This window comes from Carassius gibelio, chromosome B1 (assembly GCF_023724105.1).
Source record: "Carassius gibelio isolate Cgi1373 ecotype wild population from Czech Republic chromosome B1, carGib1.2-hapl.c, whole genome shotgun sequence".
NCBI classification, from domain to species: domain Eukaryota; kingdom Metazoa; phylum Chordata; class Actinopteri; order Cypriniformes; family Cyprinidae; genus Carassius; species Carassius gibelio.
Genome location: NC_068396.1, coordinates 15988177 through 16015890, shown reverse-complemented (window position 1 = coordinate 16015890; position 27714 = coordinate 15988177). Strand labels below are relative to the sequence as shown.

Here is a 27714-nt window from a genome sequence, read left to right as displayed (position 1 = left end):
TCGTTTCGAGAGTTTATCTCACGTTGCCTATCATAAAAGAATATAGCCTAATGTTTTTTGTTCGGGAGCTTTTATAAAAATAGAGATATTATCATTCATTCTAAATATGATGGCTACTGTGGCTAATAAACAGAAACAGACTCGACTGAATAAGCAGGCTATTTTCATGAGCGTTAAAAATTAATAAATAAAATAGAATTAAGTGTATTTATGTGTGAATAATTTTGAGTCCTGATAAATTTAAACAATATGATCAATGTATCACTTATTCTATAGTTAAAACATCGATGCTTTTGAATTTGAATATATAACAAAGCATTCAAACAAACTGCCGCTTTTATCATCTTCGTTTTGTGATCGCACATGTTCCAGTGACTTATTTCTTAGTTTTCTGATAACTTCTCTTTGTTGGTGAAATTTTGAGGTTGCATGACGTTGTTCTGAGAGGCGTGTAAAGGGCGTGTTTTAGTGACGTGCAGCGGTGCTTCAAGCTCCACTGTGGAAACCCTGTGCTATTCTGGCCTCGGTGCTTCTGGCCCGGGGCTATGAGCCCCGCCCGGCCCGCTTTAAGCCCTGGCTCGCACTGGCCCGACAGTGGAAATGGGGCTATTGTGTTCAGAGAGCGCCGCTCTTCCTGTTTATCCCGAAACCATCGCACCATAATGACGTAAGCGTGCTCCGGCACAAATGCTGAAACTCTATATGTGAGTGCAGGCCAGAGGGGGAGTGGGGAGGGGAGACAATCGTACTCGGGCCTGGTTCATGGCAACCGTACCTAGTGTGAGTACACCCATAAGACGCAGCCAGATAATTTCCATGATGACCAGTGGAATCCACCAATAGCTTTCCAAATTACTGTCTGCTTTAAGACATGCTTTTTTGGGTGTTAAATAATGGCGCAAATACCAGTAATTTGAAGAGTGCAAAAGTTAGTAAATCGCATTGAGTGATTGCTTTTAATACTCTCCTCCCATAAATTTCACGTCTGAAAAGGAACCTCCTAGAAATGCATATTCAATAAGGTCAGGCGCAAAAATAACTGAGTCCATGCCTTTTCAGAACTAATTCTTCAATGCGCATCTTTAGTAAATCCTGACGGGACTTTTTTAATGCCAAAAGAATGTTTGCGCTGGCACAAGCTGTTAGTAAACCTGGCTCTTAATATAATTCCCAAAACAGTTAACACATTGGATAACTGGAATAGCATTTTCTTGTAAAACGTACTCCAATCATTTACAACTTCGAGAAATATTTTTTTACAGTGCAGATTTATGTAATTTTTCTCACCTGTATGTGTACTCCGACACATTTATCTTTCCTTTCTCTCCTGTGGTCTCTGTGCGACTTGTTAGATTGACCGTGTTTCCAAACAGGCAGTAACGGGGCATTCTTTGACCTATGACTCCTGTGACCACCTCCCCTGTGTGGATTCCAATGGTGATCTGCTCCAAAACATAACAGTTAAAGGGTTAGTTCGCCCAAAAACAGCTTAAGTCATTTGTGGATTAATGCGCATTAGAGATGCGAACCTTTTAAAACGATTCAGTTCGATTTGGTGAACTGAACGATTCGTTTGCGAACCGGATATCCAGACTGCTTTGATTTGAACTCTCTCTAACAACAGACACGGAAGAGAAGACAATGCAGAATAAAGTCGTCGTTTTTGCTATTTTTGGACCAAAATGTATTTTCGATGCCTCAAAAAATTCCAGCGGACCATCTGATGTCAAATGGACTACTTTGATGATGTTTTTCTTACCTTTCTGGACATGGACAGTATACTGTACACACAGCTTCAATGAAGGGACTGAGAGGTCTCAGACTAAATCTAAATATCTTAAACTGTGTTCTGAAGATAAAACGAGGCTTTACAGTACATGTTTGGAACAGCATAAGGGTTCTTAATGACATAATTTTCATTTTTGGGTGAACTAACCCTTTAATATGCAGTAAATGTGTGAAGCCTGAAAACATGTAAACAAATTCACACATAACTTCTTAACATTCATTTTTACAATTTGGACAATTTATAAAGGGAGAGATCATGGTCCTTTTATTTATTGCATGTACTTATCTTTCCAGCAATTGCAAAGAACATTCCTCCTCTGAGCGAGACACGCTGTGCCACATGTACGTGCCAGAGCTAAACTAACGGTTCAGAAAAAAGTTAATGTGGGTGTATTTTTAAACACTGAAAGGAAGGATGATCTGACGGTGTCTCCCTTTGCCAGACTGTGCTTACTTTTGTGTGTGTGTGTCTTTGTGTGAAAGCATCCATGCCATTCGCCTAATACAGTCCTCTCTCTAATTTAGAGGCTCTTAGTGTTCCAGCAGCACATTTTCAACAGTCGCACATAAAATAACAAACCTTTGTCGTCTGGTTAAACAAAAGACCCCGACTGAGACTTTACTGCAGATGTATTATCAAGCTATTCTTAGAAAACATAAAACATCCTTAATACACTGGCTAAAATGTATCCCCACAGGAGCATGTTTTATGATACAATTTTAATTTTTTTATTTTTATATACAGGACAGCATAGTGGGTGGGTGCTTGTATAAGCCCATCAGCCTGGTACACAAAATATGCAAGGTATTTTGTTTAATTTATGCTACGAGGCATTGCATTAAACAAGTCTAAACATTTAGAATTTATTTATTCATAAAATTATAAATACACAATGACCAGTATATACTTGTTTATTATATTGTGAGTTAAAAACATTATAATGTTTTTTATTTTTTTTTTATTTCTGAAAGAACTTTAACACAGTCTTTTCTGAAACATTGCCAAGGCATATTTTATAAAAGGCGTGGCTAAATGTTACATTTATTATATAGTGGGTTTATGTGAATATTGTTTTAAGTTATCTTGAAGGTTGTTATATTATAGTTAAATTTGTGTGTATTTGTTATGTTCTGTAATTGTTAATACATGATCAATAAAACAGATAATTTGCAGTTTCGTCCTGGATTTCAATTATGTTGAATGGCTATTAATCTTAATTTTATCCCCACAAATTCATAGAAAGATGCCATTAAACAAATCTTTCAGACCAAATATTAAAAAAAATTGAGATTCACTGTGAAAACATATATATATGTGCACCTTATATATATTACTATTTACCTCTCAGCTTTTGCAAAAGCTATTTGTGATAATCTTTGATTAATCATTAATCATTCTCTTTAGCCCCTGTGGTTTAAGGTGGCTATCAGTATATATATATATATATATATATATATATATATATATATATATATATATATAGTCACGGGGTGAAGAACCACTCGACAAGAGGTGCGTGAATTAAATGCCCCGGAGGGTGGATTTATTGAATAGTGAAGGGTGCCTGGTGAAGTGTCCTGATCCGCTTTCAGGTAGTTGGTGCTTCCCGTGTGCTCTCTGTGCTCTTCGGTGCCAATCAAGGGGAAAGTGGGTGTCCTGACGTGCTCCACAGTGTGTAGGCTGTCGGTCACTCGCTGCCTTCTGTGAAGATAGAAGAGAGGGGTTAGACCAGCGTTGCATTCGGTTCGAGAACGTCTTCTGAGTGTAACATGTGCTCCTTTTAAATGTGCTGGCTGATGGGGAGCAGCTGTGACTGATCAGTGGGTGACGAGGACGTGCAGGTGTTTTGCTTTGGTTTCCAGGGCGACGCTGATTCCACTGGGAGTGCTCATCACACTGTCAGGGGGGCCGCTAAAGAGGAGAAGTTGGGGATAAAACAACGGTAATAACCCGCCAACCCCAAGAAGGCTCGTACCTGGGTCTTTGTCTCGGGTCTTGGGGCGGCGTGGATGGCCTCAACTTTCTTGTCTTGTGGCTGGATGAGTCCTCAGCCGACTTGGTAGCCCAGGTACTTGGCCTCAGAGAGGGCTAGGTGGCATTATCGGGGGTTGGCGGTAAGTCCAGCCCGCCAGAGCTATGAGAGCACCCTCCGCAGACGATCCAGATGTTCGTCCCACACCTCAGAGTGGACCACGACGTCATCCAGGTAGGCGGCCGCGTAAGCTTGGTGAGGCCGCAGGAGGATGTCCATCATCCACTGGAACGTCGCTGGGGCCCCATGTAGCCCGAAGGGAAGGGTCCGGTACTGCCAGTGGCCACTGGGGGTGGAGAAGGGGGTTTTCGGCTTGGCGGCCTCGGAGAGTGGTACCTGCCAATAGCCCTTGGTGAGGTCTAGGGTGCTGATATACCGGGCCCTTCCTAGCCGGTCCAGCAGTTTGTCCACCCGAGGCATGGGGTACCCGTCGAATTCGGAGACTTCGTTCAGGCAGCGGAAGTCATTACAAAAACGGAGGGTGCCATCCGGCTTTGGGACCATCACAATGGGGCTGGACCACGGACTCCGGGATGGTTCTATTACCCCCAACTTTAGCATCTGTTGGACCTCTTCCTCAATAGCCTGCCGACGAGCCTCCGGGACTCGGTAGGGCCGTTGCCTAACGACAACTCCTGGGGGCGTCCTGATGTGGTGTTGAAGCACGTTGGTCTGCCCGGGCTGAGAGGAGAACACATCCTGGAACTGACTGACCACGTGCTGCAGCTCCATCTTCTGGGCAGCCGAAAGGTGGGGGTTGACATCTACAACCACGGGCTCAGTGAGGCTCAGGGCAGCTACTTGGTCCCGGGTCCCCACCCATTTCTTTAGGAGGTTGATGTGGTAGAGTTGCTCCGCCTGCTGTTGTCCCGGCTGTCTCAGGCGGTAAGTGACCGGTCCAATCCTCTCCACGACCGAGTAGGGTCCCTTCCAGGAGGCCAAAAACTTGCAGGCGGAGCTGGGGACCAGGACCATGATGCGGTCTCCCGGTTGGAACTCCCGTGGTTGGGCTGCCCGGTCGTAATGACGTTGCTGCACTTGTTGGGCCCTGGTGAGGTGTTCCCGGACTAACGGCATCACTCGGCCGATCCGTTCCCTCATTTGCCGGACATGTTCGATGACGGTACGATGCGGGGCCGGCTGCTGCTCTCATGTCCAAGAAGCCCCGGGGTTGACGGCCAAACAGGAGCTCGAAGGGGGTGAAGCCAGTTGAGGCCTGGGGAACTTTGCAGATCCCAAAGAGCACGTAGGGGATCATGAGGTCCCAATCCCGCTTGTCCTCCGCCGCCACATGTCTGAGCATTTGCTTGAGGGTCTGGTTAAATCTCTCTACGAGGCCATGCGTTTGGGGATGATAAACAGTGGTCCTCAACTGCTTCACCTGCAGCAGCCGGCAGAGGTCAGCCATTAGCCGGGACATGAAGGGGGTTCCCTGGTCAGTCAGGATCTCCGAGGGGAGGCCGACTCGGCTGGCCAGCAGAAACAGCTCCTGAGCGATGGACTTCGCGGTGGCCTTCCGCAGGGGGACTGCTTCTGGGTACCGGGTGGCATAGTCGACGATGACCAGGATGTGCTCATGCCCTCGGGCAGACTTCGGCAATGGCCCCACTATGTCCATTCCAATACGCTCGAAGGGCACCTCGATGACAGGCAGCGGGATGAGCGGGCTGGGGGGAGGAGTCTGGGGCGATGTGGCCTGACAGGTCGGGCAGGCTTGGCAGAACCGCTTTACCTCGGCGTCCAGGCCCGGCCAATGGAAGCGGTCATGGATGCGTTGAGCAGTATTGGCTGCCGCGAGGTGTCCTGCCATGGGGTGGGAATGGGCCAGCTCTAGAATCGTCTCGGTCTTGGCTCGAGGCACAACTAGTAACTTTTTCTCCTCCCCCCTACGCTGGGCGACACAATACAGCAGGCCATTCTCTACGACAAAATGTGGGAGAGGGTGGGGCCGGGGGAGGACTCTGGGAGTGCTCGTCACAATATATATATATATATACATTCCAGTGAAATTTTTAAATAGAATGTGAAATGCCATTATGGATATTCATTTACTGACATTCACTAAAAAAATAAAAATGTAGAGCAAGCTTTGAATCCACAACCATTCACACTTAATGCACATCTTTTGAAACCCCCAATAGGCCTATTAAAATAGCTCCAATTATAGGCAAAACTATATCAGCTGTTAGTTCCTGGGTGAATTGATCCTGAGTGAATGATTCAACAATCAGACAAACGTTTTTTTGATACAAACATTGAAGTTCAGTGCTGTTGGACTAAATAGCAGCAATCTAGGAATATAAATTGACCAAAACTGAGAACGCCTTGGTTACATATGTAACCCTCATTCCCTGAAGGAGGGAACGGAGACGTTACGTCAGAAAGAGACTGACAAATGGGATATCGCATAGACCTTCAGGGTGGAAGGAGACAGGCTTTGTTACAACCCTTCCTGAAGAAAGGAAAGCACTGACCCGACCAGGCATTCTCAGTGGCCTTCACAACGTGAAGAACACTAATTGACGAAGTGGTTCCACTTCAAAGCATAGTGATGGTCTTTCCTCAGAGGAATTGGCCAGGGAGGGGCTGTCGCAAGAAGTACAAGTTCGGGGAACCAGGTCCGACTGGGCCAAAAAGGCGCAACCATGAGGACCTGCTCCTCATCCTCCCTGATCTTGCACAATGTCTGTGCAAGAAGGCTCACTGGGGGAAACACATACTTGCGCAGGCAGAGCGGCCAGCTGTGTGCCAGAGAACCTGTGCCAAGGGTGCCCTCGGTCAGGGAGTAAAACAACTGACAGTGGGAATTTTCTGGAGCAGAAAACAGGTCTACTAGAGTGTCTCAGAAGCATTCCCAAATCAGCTGAACTAACTGGGGGGTGGAGTCTCCATTCCCCGGGACAAACTACTGCCGTGAGAGCTTGTCGGCTGCACGATTGAGCCTGCCCGGGATGTGAATGGCACAAAGTGACCTCAGATGCTAGTGACTCCACAAGAGGAGATGGCGAGCGAGTTGCGACAAGCGGTGGAAGCTTAGACTGCCCTGAAGGTTGATGTATGCTACGGTCGCAGTGTTGTCCATATGGACCAGAACATGCTTGTTCTTCAGCAGGGCCCTGAAGCAGTGCAGAGCAACCCGTAATGCAAGCATCTCGAGGCAACTGATATGCCACTGAAGTCGGGGTCCTGTCCAGGAGCCCGACGCAGCATGCCCGTTGCACATGGGGGCTTCACGGGGTGAAGGCTCGGAGGGAGGCCAGAGTGACGGTCACTTGGAGCTTGCCCTGTTGCCATGCCCATCTCGGGACTTGGTCGTGAAGCCAGTGCTGAAGTTGTCTCATATGGAGTAACCCAAGCGGGATGACTGCTGCCTCGGATGCCATATGCCCCAGGAGCCTCTGAAACAGTTTCGCACAACCGCGCTCGAGAGCGAGCTAGAATCAACCAGTCATCGAGCTAGTTGGGGTTATAGACACCTCGTTCCCTGAGAGGAGCCAGGGCTCCCGCCGTGACTTTGTAAAGACACAGGGAGACAGGGCCAACTTGAAAGGGAGAACCTTGTACTGAAATGCCTGTCCCTCGAAAGCAAACCGTAGAAACGGTCTGTGTCGAGGAAGAATGGAGACTTGAAAGTATGCGTCCTTCAGGTCGATTGCTGCAAACCAATCCAATGGACAAATGCATTCGAAAATGTGCTTGGGCATTAGCATCTTGAACGGAAGTCTGTGAAGAGCTCAGTTCAAGGCACGCAAGTCCAGGATTGGCCGTAACCCACCTGTTTTCTTAGGTACTATGAAGTAGGGGCTGTAAAAGGTGAACTTCATGTCGGCTGGACGGGCTGGCTCTATCGCACCCTTTTCCAGCAGGGTCGCGACCTCCACGCGCATGACAGGAGCATTCTTGCCCACCATTGTCGTGCGAATACCCTGAAACCTCGGGGGATGCCAGGCGAACTAAATCGTGTAGCCGAGCCTGATCGTTCGGATGGCCTGGGGAGCTCTAGCCAGGCTCCCAGGAACCGATCCAGAGGGATCAAATGAACTACAGGCGTACCCAAGGTGTGGGCAGCGAGGTAGAGCAGACAGCCCCGGCATGGGAGGCATAGCGTCCCTTAGCGGGGGTGGATTGCGTGCACTCGTCTGACTCCAAGAGTCAGAAGGCAATGCATTCTTGAGCCGGCTCTGCATAGAAACTGGCAAGGGGAGAGGAGAACGAGAGTGGCCAGGAAGCATATCGCCAACTGTCATTCGCGGCCTCTTGGGACCTGGAGGTAGAGAAAACAGCTCTTTTAGTGAAGGAGAACAAAGGATTCTCCCCCGGCCCTCCTCAGGGGGAAGGAGTGGTCCTGCTGCCATCTCCTGATGAGCTGACATCCCCAACTTCGGGTCGCCCATCTCAGGAATTGCACTTGGCCTGACGCTTGGCAGGTTTAGGGGCAGAGACGTGCCGCCTTTCTGCGCAAATGTCTTAACACTGACATGGTCATGTCCCCGTAATGAGAACATGAGTCATCCATGAATGCAGTGTCAGCGTGCTGAAAGCCCAGATATGTGACACAGCGATCGTGGCCATCACAAGGATCGATATATCTACAGCACCCAGAAACACACGGGCGAAATGACTTTAAAAAGACGCAAATTCAACCTGTTTTCTCTTTTAGTGAGAGAAAGAGCTCTTTCAGTGGTGCTGAAGTGCTCAGGGGAACGCAGGAGCGGGCTGCAGGAAACCCAGGTGAGCCGCTGAATTGTGCCGTCACTCCAACACCAGTTGACTCGCTTGTAAACACTGAAAGCAGCAAGCAATGTGCTCGGCTCTGAAGCGAAAGCTTGAATGCGAGTTGGCCGCGCTGCTCCTGGTATTCTTGAACTGGTATTCAATCTTACAATCAGCAGGCTATGATAAGATTTGAGCAAACACTTTTCTAATTTTGTTTCCACATAATTTAGCTATTCTGACAGAGAACGAAAGTGATAAGACAGAGACTGGAGTTGATAAGATGTTCTGGAACAAAATACATTAACATAACCTCATATGCTATGCATAAAAATGGGAAAAGAATCTTATTTTTCTTTAAACTTGCAACTGGGTCAAGAAAAGTGATCACCTGCACAGGAGCCTTGTCTACTTTCACCTGTCCAGCGATCTCCATCATGTCCAGGGCCAGATGACATATGGATTTTGCATGGTGGGTGCAGGGCTCCGGAAGACCACTCACAGTCATGTACTTATCACCAACTGTCTCCACCTTGCAAAGAACAGAGAGATGTTTGAGAAACTGATGAGACGGCTAATAATAGCTAATGTGCCTGTGGTATGATGAACCTCAAAGGATACTTGGATATTTTAATTATCCTACCCCATAACACATTAACCTACTTGATGTAATAATATCTGCACAACAGATATAGTCTGTTTAAAGTCTGTTTAGATTCTGTCTGTGAGTATATAGAGTAATATATATATATATATATATATATATATATATATATATATATATATATATATATATATATATATAGAGAGAGAGAGAGAGAGAGAGAGAGAGAGAGAGAGAGAGAGAGAGAATTTATGTATTTTATTTGGCTGTATACATTTTTTATATATACAGTATATATAAATACATATATATATATATATATATATATATATATATATATATATATATATATATATATATATATATATATAAATTTTATACAGCCAAATAAAATACAAAAATTAAAATATCAGAAGAACTATCCTCCTATTTTAGAACACTTTTGATTCATCAAAGTTTTCTTGACAATGCACACAAATCTTAGCAATTCAACTCCTTGTGTTTCATTCTCCAGCCACGTTTCTACACCATATCACAACAAACTCTAAAGAGAGAGCCCAGTCCTTTATGAGACCTTTGGACCACATAGATACAGATGGCTTTAAGTAAATATAGCTTTTTTTGGTGAGCCAACCTTGAAATTCTACCCACCCGTTTTGTTTAGTTAGCAAAGCTCCATGAAGTGCATTCTTGTCTGTATGCCTAGGATGTAAATTTTCTCATGCCCTTGTTTTTAAGAGAGCTTTGTACATGGTGTGTAGTTGGAAAAGTACAGACTATGAGGGACAAATAGTTAAGACAAGAAAGTTCATTCAATTTATATATTCTATTTTTATAAAAATACAATATATTTTATTTTTAGATAGTTCTATATATTATAGCTGATGCACTCATGTATGGATTTGCAAGTGATGCAACTGTTGAGTTGATTTTCCCATTTATCAAATATATCAGTATTGTTGTTTGATTAATACTCCCTTAATTACCAACTGCAAACTGTATGTACATGTAATCTAAAGACCTCCGGTAAATTTAATTAGTAAATTTAATGTGCTTCTTTTTTATCCCAGTATTGTATACACACTCTGTGTTTCCTACAGCAAGATTTAATAAATCAGCCCATGTAAGGTGATTCAATCAGGCACTTGACCTAATATAAGATTCACACCCTGCTCTAAATATAGTCATTCATTTACTGATCTAATTAGGAACATTATAAAAGATTTATCATAAAACAACGCATCATAAAAAAAAGACTTATAAAGTTTTTGCTTTTTTGTCTTTGAACTTTGTAGCTGGAAAGTTTATTATTTTTGTTGAAAGTGACACCTTTATCACTTTAAGTTTGCTCATAGAATCATTGAAATAAAATTTTCAGATTTTGCACCTGCTGTATAATGCTTTAACTTTAGACTGTGGATAACTTGCCTTCTCACAAGCACATTCAAACTTATTTGTCAAGAGTTGTCATTTTTGTCAAGATATTTTTAGGGCAGTCACAATCAAGAGGTTTTTTGTGTGTGCTGAATATCTCTGGATGTGGCCTAAAATATCTCTATTTATGTCTGTGAGCATGGTTATAAAGGTATTTTTATCTGTCTATTAATAAATCAAAAACACATATACAGAAAGATCTGAATTACATATTCCAGTTTGAAAGACACTCACCTTATAAACATAAGGATTCTTCCGAGAATCAGTGAGAATGTCAAATTTAGTGTAGATGTCATTGAGCAGATTGACAATTTTAATGGCTCCCTCTGCTGATGCATGTTTGCTGCAGAACGCATTGAACCCAACAATGCCACTGAAAAGAATTGTCACATTGTCGTATCGTTTAGCAGGCACGGGCCGCTTATGCCGAAGCTCATTGGCTACAGACGGAGGAAGAACCGAATACAGCAACCTGAAAAAAAAAGAGGTATCATCATTATCATGTACACTCTACAACAACATGCATTCATTTTATTTGTCACTGGAGAATATTTTTTTAAAGTTGTAGCAGTTGTTGTAACCATTCAATGCAATACAATTGTTTACTTCGGTTTGTTAAGAAAGGTTTTTAAAAATAACTAAATAATTTAATTTAATACTAAATTAACCCTTTTGTGAAATTCTATTAAACTGACCATGGGATAATGTGTATCATTTCATTCTTTTAGACATTGTACTTTCCCTGAAGGTTGAGTGCTAATTATCCACAGAGCAGTTTGAGTATTAGCTCTCTACATTTAGACATTTCAATCCATCTGTTCTATTTTTTATTCTTTATTGCTTTTGGGAAAACACAAGACTAACCTCATTTTAGAACTCTCAGTTATACAACATGATGAAACATAGGTTTAAATATAAAAAAGTTATATACTGTGTATATGTGACCCTTCTTGATTTGGTTGCTTTTGGAAACAAATTTTCTTCATATCAGACTCCCAGTCCACTCTGTAACTTAAATATTTCTGAACATGTCTCTCTCATGTACATATTGTACACTGCCATGGTAACTGCCTCAAGCATGATTTTTGGCCAAAACTCCTAACTGTGTTAAATTATGGATAAAAATTGCTGGTGTTGAGACACATTTCAATGATTTGGTCTGCTCATGGTCTCACAAGAATACAAAACAGGCTCTTTATAAATACATTTCACATTATTACTCAGACATCATAAATAATAAAAACTATGCTGGCTCTGTATGTAGTCAAAAATAAATAAAGAAACAGCATAATTCACAGTAAATACAAAACATGGACAAAAGAAACAAACAAACAAACAAAACAAACAGCTATTTTTTAAAGAAGAGGATTAAGGCCAAGCAATAAAAAAATAAATAAATCCATCTCGTGATTATAATACAAGATCAAAGAAAAATGTTGAAATAAAATGTTGAGATTAAACTCATTGGGCCCTTATTAAACACAGGAATGCACAGAAGCACACAAATATGCAAAATATTAAAAATTAAAGGATTGCAATGCATAAGATTTCTTTTGTAGGCTATATATATATATATATATATATATATATATATATATATATATATATATATATATATATATATATATATATATATATATATATATATTATATTTTATATATATATTATATTTTATATATATATATATATATATATATATATATATATATATATATATATATATATGCCTACATGTCATAATGGATAGTCATCACATGTATCAGAATCTATTTACTTGCACACGAACAGCTCCGTTGCGCTTTCCAAATTCCGCTGTGTAAATAGCAAATCCGTCACGGCATGAGCGCAACTGGCTCTTAAAGGGAATGGAAGATGAGACTCTGATTGGTTTATTGCATGTTACGCCCAAAAAACACCCATTACTCATTAAGAGAATAGGGACAACCCGTTTAGACAATGCGCCCGGGTGCGCCAACCGTTTTTCTGTCATTAAAATAGATAAAGTGGATTTGGACAAGATCTGAATGCACCTGCGCCGTGCGCTTTACACTTTGCGTTTAGATCGTTAAAAATCGTTAATGTTGAGAATAAACTCGTTAAATTACAAGAAAAAAGTTGTTAAATTTTGAGAAAAAAATTTCGAGATAAAATGTTAAGAATAAACTCATTAAATTGCAATAAAAAGGTAATTGTGTTTCGAGAAAAAAACTTGTTAAATTTAGAGAAAAATTCAAGAATAAACACTCATGTCATTCATTTTATCTCGTTGGACAGAGTCAAATAGTGTCTGCAGTGGCGTAGGTTGGAGAGTAATTCGCTGGAAAATAGTGTGTCAAGTCAAGTTTAGCTTTATTGTCATTCTGCTACGTGTGGACATACAGTGGAATGAAATGTCATATCTCACAGGACCACGGTGCTACAGACATACATCCTACAAACAGATTTTGACTATAAATATACTATATATAAATGTTTACCTATACATAAATGAAAAAATACAAACTATATGAATGTTTCACATACATACTGTACATGTGCAAAGACAAACATCGCAAGTCAAGCAGCTGGCTGTGGAACAGTGCAAGATGATTTGTAGTACATAAGCATGTAAACATACTCATATTACTCTTTTTGGTAATTATGTACACACAACAGTGTGTGTAAAAAGTGTTTAGTGTGCATAGAGGAGAGTGTGTTTCTACAGGTGCTTTGTACAGGCCCACCCACTTGTGTTTAGCACACTTCGAATTGCACAAAAAAAAAAGTTTCGGTTTCAGGCAGGTTTTCTGATGTGGTAAGATTGGGGGGTGTTTTGGGGGTGGAGGAGGTTAGATGTTTCAGAGGTGGATATAAAAAACTGAATGACGAGTAATTTCTTACTGCTAAATTCTGAAAAAACAGAGATGTTAATTATAGGACCTCAAAACTCTGCATGTAATAACCTAGAAACACTGTCTAAGACTTGATGGTAATTCTTCGTCATCAGTAAGGAACCTAGGTGTGCTATTTGATCGCAACCTTTCATTAGAAAGCCACGTTTCTAGCATTTTTCCATCTAAAAAATATATCTAAATTACGGCCTATGCTCTCAATGTCAAATGCAGAAATGTTAATCCATGTATTTATGACCTCAAGGTTAGATTATTGTAATGCTTTATTGAGTGGTTGTTCTGCATGCTTAATAAACAAGCAAGAGTTCTTACTAGAGTCAGGAAGTATGTATGACCATATCAGCCCGGTCCTGTCAATGCTGCACTGGCTCCCTATCAAACATTGTATAGATTTAAAAATATTGCTTATTACTTATAAAGCCCTGAATGGTTTAGCACCTTAGTATTTGAATGAGCTCCTATTACATTATAATCCACCACGTCAGCTGCGTTCTCAAAAAAATACCTACAAAATAAACCACGGGCGGCAGATCCTTTTCCTATTTGGCACCTAAACTCTGGAATAACCTACCTAACAATGTTCTGGAGGAAGACACACTCTTGCAGTTTAAATCTAGATTAAAGACCCATCTCATTAACCTTGCTTAAACATAACACACTAATATGCTTCTAATATTCAAATCCGTTAAAATATTTTTAGGCTGCATTAATTAGGTAAACCAGAACCGGGAACACTTCCGTTAACACTCTATGTACTTGCTACATCATTAGAAGAATGGCATCTACGCTAATATTTGTCTGTTTCTCTCTTATCAGATATAGATCCCCTGTAAAACCTTGTCTCAGAAGACCACCAGGACAAGACCACAGGAAACAGATGATTTTTCTGCACAATCTGACTTTGCTGCAGCCTGAAATTGAACTACTGGTTTTGTGTGGTCAGAGGAGAACTGGCTCCCCAACTGAGCCTGGTTTCTCCCAAGGTTTTTTTCTCCATTCTGTCACCGATGGAGTTTCGGTTCCTTGCCGCTGTCGCCTCTGGCTTGGTTAGTTGGGGTCACTTCATTTACAGTGATATCGTTGACTTGATTGCAAATGAATGCACAGACACTATTTAACTGAACAGAGATGACATCACTAAATTTAATGATGAACTGCCTTTAACTGTCATTTTGCATTATTGACACACTGTGTTCCTAATGAATGTTGTTCAGTTGCTTTGACACAATGTATTTTGTTTAAATCGCTATATAAATAAAGGTGACTTGACTTGACATATCACATCGGAAAAGTGGAAATCAATTGCTTAACAAGTGTTTAATAGTAATGTATCAATTAGATAGGTTAAGTTTTACTATAGTAAATGCATTGTAAATTCTGATTTGTTGATTGAAAAGTACTCCTATAGGATTGTTGTTGCAGTGTTTCTCCCATTTTCCATGTCAGTGTTCTTGAGAATAGCAGCACTGTTTCATCTGCCTTTAAACGTGTTTAAATCACTGCAGAGTCTGTGGTTTGTATCGGAGAGCTCTTCTCAAAACATGAATGCTTCTCACAGCACTGTTTAGTGGTTGCTACTACAAGTCTTTATTATACTACAGGTTATTACTACCATTAAAACTACATAACTGCATAAGTAGCACTGTACCGCATTTAGTGCGCTAAAGACAGCACATTTTACTGTGTCAAGTTTTTGTCACTCATGTTTTACTGATACATCTGGCCTAAAATGTAATGTTCTCACCTTGTGTTGACATTTAGAAACTGCATGATTTGTAAATTATGATTGGTGGGCCACACTAAGTGAAAATAGCTATTCTATTTACGTCAGGTTATGTTAAAGTAGCAAATCTTTGCAATAAGTGTAGCTGATTAGATACTATTTATACTCATAAATGGTGACAGATACTATCTGCAATTTAGTATTGCTGACCATAAACGGGATACAATAATAACAGAGTGTACATTATTTTATTTATTAAAATTATTAAATAGATGCTGCCTTATTAGGACAAAAAAAGCCTCCCTAATTAATACATTATTATTAAACACTTGTTAAGCAACTTATTTATACTTTTCCGATGTGATATGTGATGAGAAAATGAAGAAAAGTGAGTTTTCATAATTTTTTCATAATCATAATTTTTTCATTGGGACTTTGTTCCCAAAATTTTATCTTAACTTTTTTTCTCTATATTTATGGACATTTTTCTCATCATTTAATGACTTTATTCTCAACTTTTTTTCTCAAAATTTAACGAGCTTTATGTCGAAACATAAAGACTTTATTCTTGAAATTGAATGAGTTTGATATCAACATTTTATTTTAAAATTTTTCTAGAAATGAAACAAGTTTAATCTCATATCATAATGACTTTAATCTGGAGATGGTTTCATTTTTTAATTATTGCTTGGCCCTAATCCTCTTCCGTACTTACAAGCACAGAAAGAATCTGCATATAAAAACTGCTTTCAAAAATCATATGCATAAACCTTAAAGAAAATGTCACAGTCACATCTCAGTGACCTATTTTGAGCAACTGCCCCAAGTTCCAGTGCAGAACGCCTGCTATTTAAGATAAGGCTGTGCTATTCAGCAATTCAGAATACGGCCCATTTGTTCACGTTATCAATGAGTCACATACATCCAGGTTTTAAGAAATGCATGTGCACCTAACGCTACTGAATAAAACGAGAGTGTAAATTTGAAATTAAATAAAAAAATGCTTAGAAGGACATAACCACAAGTCAGCAACTCACAGTGATGTAATTTAAGACACAAATGAGAGAATATCCCAGTCCATATTTAAATGTCTCTGAAGATTGTTAAACCATTCCTCCCAACATTCATGTTTTAAATTCTGACTAGAATTTGAAACTTGTACACAGGCAGTTGTGGAGGTTTAGCTGGTATATATTGTCTGTGTGGAAGAGAGAGATGGTCTCTGGTGATGTTCAAGGTTCTCCACCAGATTTAATAAACAAACACAGAGCTCACAGACCGAGGCAGACTGGCTCCCCACGGAGAGTGCAAATACAGCCTTATTTTCCAAGCAGGAAAAGAGACGGCCATCTTAAAAAAGCTGTACGCTGGGGAAACAAAGTAAAAACCAATATCATGCTTTTTTTTATTATTACATCCTTACAGTCTATGCAGCACTGTATTGCCAAACTATAGACTCATAGCAGGACTATAAGGGCCTGGATTCCCATCTGGTTTAGGCCTTAGTTGTGAGACCTAAAATTGAAATTAGTCATATTACTCAGTGTATTGGTCTGGATCTGGATCCTCACACATGGTCTCGGATAAGACTGCAGTCTATTTACAGTTTGCCTTGTGTAACCACCCATTAAGACAGGAAGAGATGGTCTGATTGACATGTAATGTAATTTACAGATTACTGTACAAAGGTAATGATGACACGCAGAGGAGGAAATGAGCCACTTATTTTATTTCTACGGGAAATTACAGTAAGCTCCACACAGACTCTCAAATGTGCTGATTCAGTAAAGCAGGGAAGAGAAGAAGCAAAAAAACAAAAAAAAACAAAAAAAAAACCTGTCAGATATCTAATAATACTATATAATGATTAAGAATGTTTGGTACTCTCTATAGCCTGAGATTTTCAATTAATTTTCAATTAATCTCATTACCTTTTTTATAATGAACATGATTAATTTATCACAACTGAATTTACAGAAATGGTTCTCTAACTACATGTACATATTTTCATACAAAACTATATTGTGTTAATTTTGCAACGTATTATGGTTAATGACATTATTTCACTTGTAAGATACCTTTGCTTATACTGTACATGATTAAGGGTTTTAAACATCTCATTTGTAATCATTGTTTTCACTGCACTTTTCCAGCTGGTTGGGTGCCAAAATAAACTGTAAATATGTTAAAAAATTACAGTTATTGGTCTGCACTCTATAATATTTTATTTAAGTTAAAGCAAGGGATAAAAAAGGGGACAAGAAACGTCTGTGTATTATCCCCTGGTTTAACTAAAAGAAAATATATCAGGTTGGCATGCTTTCATTTAGAGTTAACTTTGAGATTCCTAATTGTACTTAAATATAATAATAATAGGGCAATGAGCTCAAGTCAAGTCCTACCCTGGTTGATGGTCTTGTCCGTCAACCAGTGTTTGTTTTGGATCAAGGTGTAACGCTGAGTCAGAGACGTTATGATCCGTAAGCAGCTTTATTTCAATAATCCACAGAGTAAACAGAAACAGGTCAATCAGGGGCGTTAGATACCACGTAGACAAATCACAATCATAAACCTTGACAGAGCGTAGAATCAGGGCTGGCGGCTGGCAGGCAGAGGCGAGAGAACAAGGCAGAGGTCGATAAGGTAGGCGGCAGGGAATCAGAGTCCAATAAACAGTCCAGGTCATACACGGAAGATCCAACAGTGGGGAAACGCTCGGTAATGTCTGCATGGGCAAAACAAGACTTCGCGTTTGAGTGAACAGGGAGAGTTCCTTAAATAGGGGATGAAGATGAGCGACACCTGTGCAGGTAATCAGCCCCAGGTACGGGGTGTATGGGAAATGGAGTTTGAAGAAGGTTAATACTCGGGTGACGGTTCCCTCTGGTGGTGACCGGAGGGAGCCACAGAGGCTGTGTTTGTGACAGAGCCCTCCCCCTGCGAGCGGCTCCTGACGCGATGAGGTGATCGTCGCCGGGGTCTTCCTCGGGGTCTAGGAGCGGGCCTGTCTGGGTGATCTCGATGGAAGTCCGTGATAAGAGAGGGATCCAGTATGTCATCAGCATTGACCCAGGACCTTTCCTCCGGACCGTACCCCTCCCAATCGACCAGATACTGTAGGACTCGGCCCCGGCGACGTGAGTTCAGGATTTCGTGTACCTGATAAGCCTCCTGGCCATCGATGATGAGGGGAGGCGCTCTCTGGTCACCAGCCTCCTCTAGGTTCTCCGCTCCTCTCGGTCCACCAGCGGGCTTGAGCAAGGAGACATGAAAAGTGGGTGAGATACGATAATGAGATGGGAGAGATAGTCTAAATGATACTGGGGTGATTTGACGGAGGATTTTGAAAGGACCCACGTACCTGGGACTTAGTTTCTTGGATGGTAGTCTTAGGCGAAGATCCCGTGTGGACAGCCAAACCCATTGTCCGGGCTGGTAATCTGGATGAGCTCTGCGGTGTCGGTTGGCCTGATCTCTGGTCCGACGAACTGCTCGGAGAAGGTGAACATGAGCGCTGTTCCAAGTCTCCTCACAGCGTCTCAGCCAAGCATCCACTGCAGGTAATTCGGATGGTTCGCCAGACCATGGGAAGAGAGGAGGTTGGAATCCTAGGATGCATTGGAAGGGAGTCATGCCAGTGGAAGGTTTTTGAAGGGAATTTTGTGCGTACTCGGCCCAGAGCAGGAAGCGGCTCCAATCATTTTGATTCTGATTACAGTAGGATCGGAGGAAACGGGAGAGTTCTTGGTTCAGGCGTTCGACCTGTCCGTTGGATTGTGGGTGGTAACCTGATGTGAGACTAACATTGATGCCCAACTGTTGGCAGAATGCCGACCATAATCTGGAGGTAAATTGGGGACCCCTATCAGAGACAATGTCCTCCGGAAGGCCATAGAACCGGAACACATTCTCACAAAGTGCCTCTGCTGTTTCGAAGGCAGTCGGGAGTTTGGGTAATGGGATGAAGCGGCAGGCTTTGGAGAAGCGGTCGATCACGGATAGGATTGTAGTCTTGCCCTGTGAGAGAGGCAGATCGGTCACAAAGTCGATGGCTATGTGGGACCAAGGACGTTGAGGAACGGGTAACGGGTGAAGAAGACCAGCGGGTAATTGATGGGATGATTTGTTAGTGTTGCAGGTGATACAGTTTCTAATGTAATTGATGGTGTCAGTTTGCATTGAGGACCACCAGAAGCGGTTAGATAAGAGCTGGATGGTGACGGTTATACCGGGGTGACCTGAGCTTGGGGTAGAGTGGACCTGATGTAGTACTCGTTGTCTCAGTGTTTGAGGGACGAATGTACGATTCTGGGGAGTCTCAGGAGGTGGAGGTTCGATGCGTTGGGCCTCAATGATCTCAGTCATAATGTCCCATTGGATGGGTCCAAGAATGATCGTGGAAGGGATGATGGGTTCGTGGTCTGGGGTTTGGTTGTTGGATTCATAGAGACGAGAGAGTGCGTCTGCTTTGGTATTCTGAGAGCCCGGACGATAAGTGACTTGAAAGTTAAATCTTGTGAAGAAGAGTGACCATCTGGCTTGTCTGTGATTCAGGCGTTTGGCAGACCGGAGGTATTCTAGGTTGCGGTGATCCGTGAGGACTGTGAAGGTGTGTTTAGCCCCCTCTAGCCAATGCCTCCATTCCTCGAATGCCGCTTTCATAGCCAGGAGCTCGCGATCTCCAACATCATAATTCCTCTCGGCTGCGTTTAGTTTGCGAGAATAAAAGGCACATGGGAATAATTTCGGTGGATCTCCCTGACGTTGTGAGAGTATAGCCCCGAGACCTGAACTTGAAGCGTCGACTTCCACAATGAATTCCTGCTCTGGATCAGGATGATGTAAGATGGGTGCTGTGGTGAATCTATCCTTGAGGGCCTGGAAGGCGTCGAGGGCGGCGGAGGACCAGTGGAGACGTTGAGAGCCCTTCTTAACCATAGAAGTCATTGGTGCTGCGATTGAGCTGAAGTCGCGGATGAACCTTCTATAGAAGTTAGCGAAACCCAGGAAGCGTTGTAGTTCCTTGAGAGTCTGGGGTAGGGGCCAGTCGACTACAGCGCGAACCTTCCCCTCCTCCATGGCTACTCCTCCAGCGCTGATTACATACCCCAGGAAGGAGATAGTCTGTTTGTGGAATTCACATTTCTCCAGTTTAGCATACAGTTGGTGCTGGATTAGGCGTTGGAGGACGGCTTTGACTTGCTTCACATGTTCCGTATACGTTTCGGAGTAGATGAGGATATCGTCTATGTAGACTATGACCCAACGATTCAACATATCCCTGAATATGTCGTTAACAAAGGCTTGAAACACGGAAGGACTGTTGGAAAGGCCGAACGGCATGACCCGGTATTCGTAGTGCCCAGTGGTGGTTGAAAAGGCCGTCTTCCACTCATCTCCTTCTCGAATTCGGATCAGGTTGTAGGCGCTTCGGAGGTCCAACTTAGTGAAGTACTTTGCTCGGCGTAGTTGCTCTAGAGCCGCTGGGACGAGTGGTAAGGGATATCGGTACTTCACCGTAACATCGTTGAGGCCACGGTAATCTATACAAGGGCGGAGGCCTCCATCCTTTTTCTTCACGAAGAAGAACCCTGCAGAAGCTGGTGAAGTGGAAGGTCGAATGAATCCCTTGGCTAATTCCTCCTCGATATACTCCTTCATGGCTGTGGCTTCGGGTTGAGATAGCGGAAATACTCGGCCCTTGGGTGGTTGAGCGCCTGGCACCAGTTCAATGGCGCAATCGCCTGGTCGATGAGGAGGTAGCTGCGCAGCCTTGGTTTTACTGAAAGCCTCCTGGAGATCGTCATACTCTTGAGGCAGTGGAGAGGCCGATGGGGAAGTATGAGTGATCGTGGGTCGTATGCAGGAATGGAGACAATGTTCTTTGCAATAATCTGACCATTGGGAAATCTGTTTCGTTGACCAGGTGATGATTGGATTGTGCTTTTCCAGCCAGGGCAGTCCCAAGATGATGGGGTTATGAGGAGATTGAAAGCTGTAGAGGTGGATCCTTTCAGAATGGAGGACCCCGACGGTGAGTTCTAACTCCTCAGTGATGGTTTGGATGCGACCGGAGCCCAGCGGTCGTCCATCTAGGGCTGCCACTGCCAAATGAGAAGTACAAGGAATACATGGGATGTTATGAGTCTCCATGAAAGTGGTATCAATAAAATTTCCCGCAGCTCCGGAATCAATCAATGCCCTCACCTCGATGCCAATTCCCTGAACATATAACATGACTGGTATCTCCAACATTGAAGAGGTTCTAGAGGGATAACTCACCGCAGCTGAATGTCGCGGCGGTCGAGTGGGGCATGAAGCCCGTAGATGTCCAGCCAAGCCACAGTATAAACACAGGTTGTGCTGTCGCCTGCGTGACTTTTCCTCCTCGTTTAATCGGGTAACTCCGATTTGCATGGGTTCTGGATCCGGGCTTGAGCTGTTGACTGGGGTGAATGATGGAGTTCGGTATCGGGGCCGACGTGCCCGAATCAGATTGTCTACCTTGATGGACAGATCGATGAGCTGTTCGAGAGTTTTGCCCTCGTCTCGGCAGGCTAGTTCGGTCTACAGCTCAGCATCCAGTCCCCTCCTGAAGTGTAGGCGTAAAGGGTCGTCTGGCCAGCCAGTTTGTGCAGCTAGGGTGCGGAACGAAAGGGCATAATCCGCGGCCGTTCCTCCTCCTTGACGGAGTGCAATAAGCTGTTCACCAACCTCCTTTCCTCCAGCGGGATGTTCGAAAACCTCTCTGAATCGGCGTAGAAATGCTGGAAAGGTGGTGAAAACTGATCGATCCCCGTTCCAGATGGCTGTGGCCCAATCTAGTGCTCTCCCCGTGAGCAAAGAGCACACAAACGAAATTCGGCTGTCCTCTGTGGGATATAACGAGGGCTGTTGGTTAACGAACATCGAACATTGTAATAGGAACCCCTTGCATCTGGCTGGTGATCCATCGAATTTTCCTGGGAACGCCAAGCGCGGGCTTACTGAAGCGGGAGGTGTGGTCACGGCGGCGGCCATTTGCTGAGGTTGAGGTGCTGCTGGAATGTTTCCCTCCGGGGTTTGCAGACGGAGTGATTGGAGGGTTCGGATCATCTCTTCGGTGAGAGAGGTGAGTCGATTCAGCTGCTGCTGATGTGCTGTCAGCGCCGCGGCTTGAGCGGATACTTCTGCCGTGATCTGGAAGAAAGCCGCTGGATCAATATCTGGCGAAGTCTTCTGTAACGCTGAGTCAGAGACGTTATGATCCATAAGCAGCTTTATTTCAATAATCCACAGAGTAAACAGAAACAGGTCAATCAGGGGCGTTAGATACCACGTAGACAAATCACAATCATAAACCTTGACAGAGCGTAGAATCAGGGCTGGCAGCTGGCAGGCAGAGGCGAGAGAACAAGGCAGAGGTCGATAAGGTAGGCGGCAGGGAATCAGAGTCCAATAAACAGTCCAGGTCATACACGGAAGATCCAACAGTGGGGAAACGCTCGGTAATGTCTGCATGGGCAAAACAAGACTTCGCGTTTGAGTGAACAGGGAGAGTTCCTTAAATAGGGGATGAAGATGAGCGACACCTGTGCAGGTAATCAGCCCCAGGTACGGGGTGTATGGGAAATGGAGTTTGAAGAAGGTTAATACTCGGGTGACGGTTCCCTCTGGTGGTGACCGGAGGGAGCCACAGAGGCTGTGTTTGTGACACAAGGTTTTGAGGGACCTAATTTTGGTCTGGATCAGGGTCTTGAGAGATCTAGATTTGGTCTGGGTTTGGGTCTTATGGGGTCTGGTGTTGGTCTGGGTTTATTTATGGATGAGAGTTCCCTCAAATCAATTACAAAAGAAACTATAAATGTTTAAATATTTCTGTGAATACCTTTAACACTGAATTTGAGTACTGTTTGAATGAAACATCATATTCTTTCAATATATTTCATAACATACATGTAAGATAATTTTTACATTTTATTACAAACTTCAACCCTTACAAACATAAACATAATAGAGTTAACAGTGTCATTCCATTGCTTTCAAAAAGATGTAGGATTTTCAAGGTAATAAGTGTTCATTCAAATCAGCTAATATTCATTAAATATTTCCACAATGTGGCACGTTGGAGAACTGACCTGTCTGTTTTCTTCTTCTCATCCTCTAGGGCTCGGAGTGTGTGCTGTAGACGGTCAGTCAGGATCTCCAGCTCCTGGGTCAACTTGTACTCCTCACGAAACTGCTCCCCCAGTAACACAAGGTCTCGGGTGGCATCATGAAGAGGAATGTCACTCAGGTACAGACCTCTCCTGGTCAGGTCATCCAGATTCATAACACTGACATATGGACAAAACACTTAATCAGCCCCATAAATTTAAGATATCAAAAACTGAAATATTTATATTTATATATATAAAACCCTAATATATACCAATATAGCAATCTCATTAGAAAATATTTTTAGCACATAATAAGTTATCTAAGCCTTTGTGTGCATCTTTCAATCTAAATCAGCGGGAAGGACACAGCTGTGTTTCCAAGGAAAAGAGTGTCTGAATCAAGTGACCTCTTCATATTATTGTAAGAGGATTCAACTCATCTCAGACTAGCACTAGCGAGAGATAAGGTATTAACACACAAAGTGATTGAAATGAAAAAATCTATTTCTAGTAGGATATGGCTTATAAGAGGCCAACAGAATAACTGGAATGTAAACATTCATTAGATACTGGTCTAGCTCATGTTGAACATTGCTGACATTGTGTTTAATTTAGGAGGCAATGAACAAAATGTACTGTACTTGTTTTGTAAGTGACTTTTGTTGGTGTAACATAATATAGTCAGGTTGATTCTGTCAAATTAAATACTGTTTCTACCTATGTGGTTACATTTTACCACATGTAACCACATGAAGCACATTTTATGTTAACTATGTTCACTAAAAATAAATAAATAAATAAAAATAATAATCTACAGTAACTTGAATTTTTTTTTTTTTTTTTTTTTTGCTAATAATAATAGATATGACTAAATCCATGTAACTACATTAGGTTACAAAAATGAAAATAATTTTAAGGGTTAGAGCAAGTAATAATGAGTAATTATGGTAACAATTACATGTTACCACTTGCAGTATGTTGTCCATCTTCTCCTCAAGTTCATGTGAAAAGCAGCAGAACGATTTCAAACTGATGCAATTATTTTAAGCTACCAAAATTACCAAATTAGTTTTATTGGGATTATTTCACAGCCTCATTCATCTAACCTTGGTGAGCACAGGAAAAGGATGTTCTCAGTCTCAGGAAGTGAGATCATCTGGCCCTTCAGTCTCAGGCAGCTAATCTCTGTTCCTGTGAGTTCATCTTCACTCTCCGCAGTCTCTACATTCAATAGGCCTTCCTACATAAAACCACAAACAAGCCTTGTATAATTTAGTTTCCATTTACATATTTTTATAGCGTTCTGTACATGGTTAGCCTTGTATTTGTATATGTGTGTGTGACATGTTCTGTAGAACTAACAATCACAATTTGTTCCAGAAACTATTAACAACATCTAGTTAATGTGTGTTGGTGGTTATATATCAGACAGTATGTTACGTGTTTTGGGGCAGACAGACCTTACTCCGCAGCACAAAGACAGTGTTGATGTGAGACAGGATGCCATGGAAACTGAAGTCTATGTGTGGCCGCACCAGCGAGAACACTGAGGACAGGTTACAGACGCCAGGCTGCAGCTGGAAGATGACACAAATAACTTGACATTTTTCTCCATCATACTTTTAATATACTTTGTAAATCTCCCACTTTTACATTTCTAAAATAGATTTTTGAGCAGACAAACCTGTGGCAGAACTCTGAAGATGGCATTTCCACACTGTGTGAGCATGAGGTCCTTGTCAAACATCAGGTGGAAGGGGAAAGCCTTGCAGAAGGTATACGGACTGATCCGTGTCTCTTGAGTCCCATTCTCCTCGAAACCATCCAGGTCTTCATAAAACGCCTCCTCCTCTGAGTCCTTCTCCTCAATCAAGAACTTAATGTGATCACATTCCTCACTCTTCGGCTGAATGACCTGGTACACCCCCACAAATATATATTTAGAGTCTCGTGGGTCTTGGGGATTGCATTTCCAAACATTAAATGAGGACACCCACAGCGTGAAAGAAAAAGAAAGAAATGACTGGAAGAAAGGATGGAAGTAAGAGACAGACCAATACAAGGTTATTATTGGTAACTAAAACTAAAGCCATAAAAAAAAAAATAATAATAATAAAATAAAATAAAAACTTTTCAGTATTAGAAAATAAAACAAACATTAACTGAAATAAAATAAAACATAAAAATCTTAAATGTATTTTGTTTTAACCAGTTGCCATGCAACATTTCTCACTTTCATTTAAGTTGAAGTACTAAAATACTAAATAAACACCAACTCAATATACTAAAACTTAATAAAACTATATACAGTAGGTATGGTTGAGGTTATTTATTATTGTATGCACTTTTATTTCATAAAATTAATTTTAAGCAAAATAAAATAATCTTGGAAGGCAATTACAATCTAAGTGAACGAGGTCAATCTGTAAGCTTTTTATAACTGTGTGTGTTAACATTGTTTTAGTGTGATCAAAAAAGGTTACTGTATATCAAATTTTACAACTTTAAATGATTTAAAACGTTTTAAAATTCAAATAAGTTTTAGCAGACAAACTTGTGTTTATAAACTTATAAGCTAAATATTCAATTATATTTCATTTTAAATCCTCCAAAATAACCCTATTACTTTCATTATAATACCTGAAAATGAAGGATTAGTTTTATATATACTATAATCTCTCTCTCTCTCTCTCTCTCTCTCTCTCTCTCTATATATATATATATATATATATATATACATTATATATATAAATAAAACATATATATAAAATCAGCATTATGCCACAAATGCTGTTGACTAAGCATAACTTACATTGAACTCAAAATGTTCTTTTAAAGAACACAAATAAAAGTGTCTAATGGTCTCTTGTGATTCCAAACAATATCTTCTGTTAAGAGTCCAGGTTCAGTGATCTCATTCCGTAGTCGTTGTATAGCATGTAGACTAAGCAAAGAGAAAGTTAAAGCTTCAAGTGTGTCTGAGTGTTTAATAAAGGAGAATGTTTAGTTTATTTAAGTATGAGTCAAATACAGGAATAACTTTTGGAATTGTTTACGCAATGCAGACAGTGAAGAGTTCAGTCTCCGTTTTGTCTTCAGCAATATCACTGAAAATGGCTCTAAAAGCCATCTTATTGTAGCCGTCATATCAGCCTGGCCTGAATGCAGAGAGGCTGTTGTTTTTTTTTTTCTCTCTCAGCTTGAAGTTGAGCCCATTTTACTGACGTCAAGTCACTGTCTCTTTGCCCTGCCGTCACCATGACGACGATGGCTAACATTTTTTTCGACAAGTCAGGTGTTGCATTTCGAGGGTCTGTCGATTGGACTCCCTCATTTCACACTAAGCCCAGATGGAGAGAGAGAGCGATGGAAAGAGCAGTCTGCCGTCTGGGGGATGATTAGCTCTTGGTCTGCCTAATTTAGCACTTACATTACTGTTTGTTTAAATATAGCATTATATTATATATATATATATATATATATATATATATATATATATATATATATATATATATATAATTTATTTTATATTTTACAATTATATTTTTACAGTTTAAATGTACGGTTTTCTATCATAAGATATTTAAAAATGAACAGAAATGATTTGAAATAGGATTTTTTGTCTTTTCTGTAAGTTTTGATCAATTGAATGGATCCTTGCTGAACAAAAGTACTTAATTTATTTTAAAAAATCTATCTATCTATCTATCTATCTATCTATCTATCTATCTATCTATCTATCTATCTATCTATCTATCTATCTATCTATCTATCTATCTATCTATCTATTTTTGTGTCATTGTGGATATACATTTTTTGTGCAATGATTCTCTTCTACCATTTGCCTCCAGTCTGAATCTGCCAAGCTAAAGACAATTAAAGGAACAAAGCAACATCTATAAGGGAGACAATTAATGCACAGGCACAGCACCTTCATCTCAATCTCAGTTCCATGAATCTGCTGTGCAACTGTCTTGATGATCCCTATGACGATGTCCTGAAGACCTTCTCTCTCAGAGTAATAGTGTAAAATGAGGTTGTTCCCTTTCTCTGCATCCGTGCAGCGGAAGGAGGGCGCGCGCATGCCTGGGTAGATGGTGCCCAGATGGTCATGCAATGCGTCCAGATTCTGAGAGAGAGAACAAGTTGATATTAATGTGCTGATGTAAAGAGCAGATTTTTGCTAAGCTAAACAAAGTCAGTGCAATGAAAAGGGGTGAAAATAGTATCTAGATTTTAGTATCACTAAGCTTTATACTACAAAATATTTAGTGAAACCAGCTTCAGTTTGGGGAAACTTTTCTCTAATTTTTTATTTTACTATAGATACAGTCGTATGGAATTTTTCACCAAATAAGGCAAAAAAATAACATTATTAAAAAAAAAAAC

The 27714-nt window shown here is 41.5% G+C and overlaps 1 protein-coding gene across 2 annotated transcripts in view; it reads right to left on the bottom strand.

The window, feature by feature from the left end:
* The window catches only part of LOC127949598 (guanylate cyclase soluble subunit beta-1), a 34162-nt gene that overhangs the window by 2931 nt on the left and 3517 nt on the right, over positions 1-27714 (bottom strand). Inside the window, exons 5-12 of one of the 2 annotated variants that reach the window (XM_052547026.1) lie at positions 27257-27454; positions 25010-25240; positions 24786-24902; positions 24432-24565; positions 23305-23502; positions 10807-11044; positions 8926-9066; positions 1288-1442 (exon numbers count right to left, since the gene is read on the bottom strand). In XM_052547026.1, coding sequence (XP_052402986.1) covers positions 1288-1442; positions 8926-9066; positions 10807-11044; positions 23305-23502; positions 24432-24565; positions 24786-24902; positions 25010-25240; positions 27257-27454 — 1412 coding nt within the window. Of the gene's footprint in view, positions 1-1287; positions 1443-3306; positions 3491-8925; positions 9067-10806; positions 11045-23304; positions 23503-24431; positions 24566-24785; positions 24903-25009; positions 25241-27256; positions 27455-27714 lie in introns of those variants that run through there. The other variant, XM_052547027.1, reaches the window with a different exon arrangement.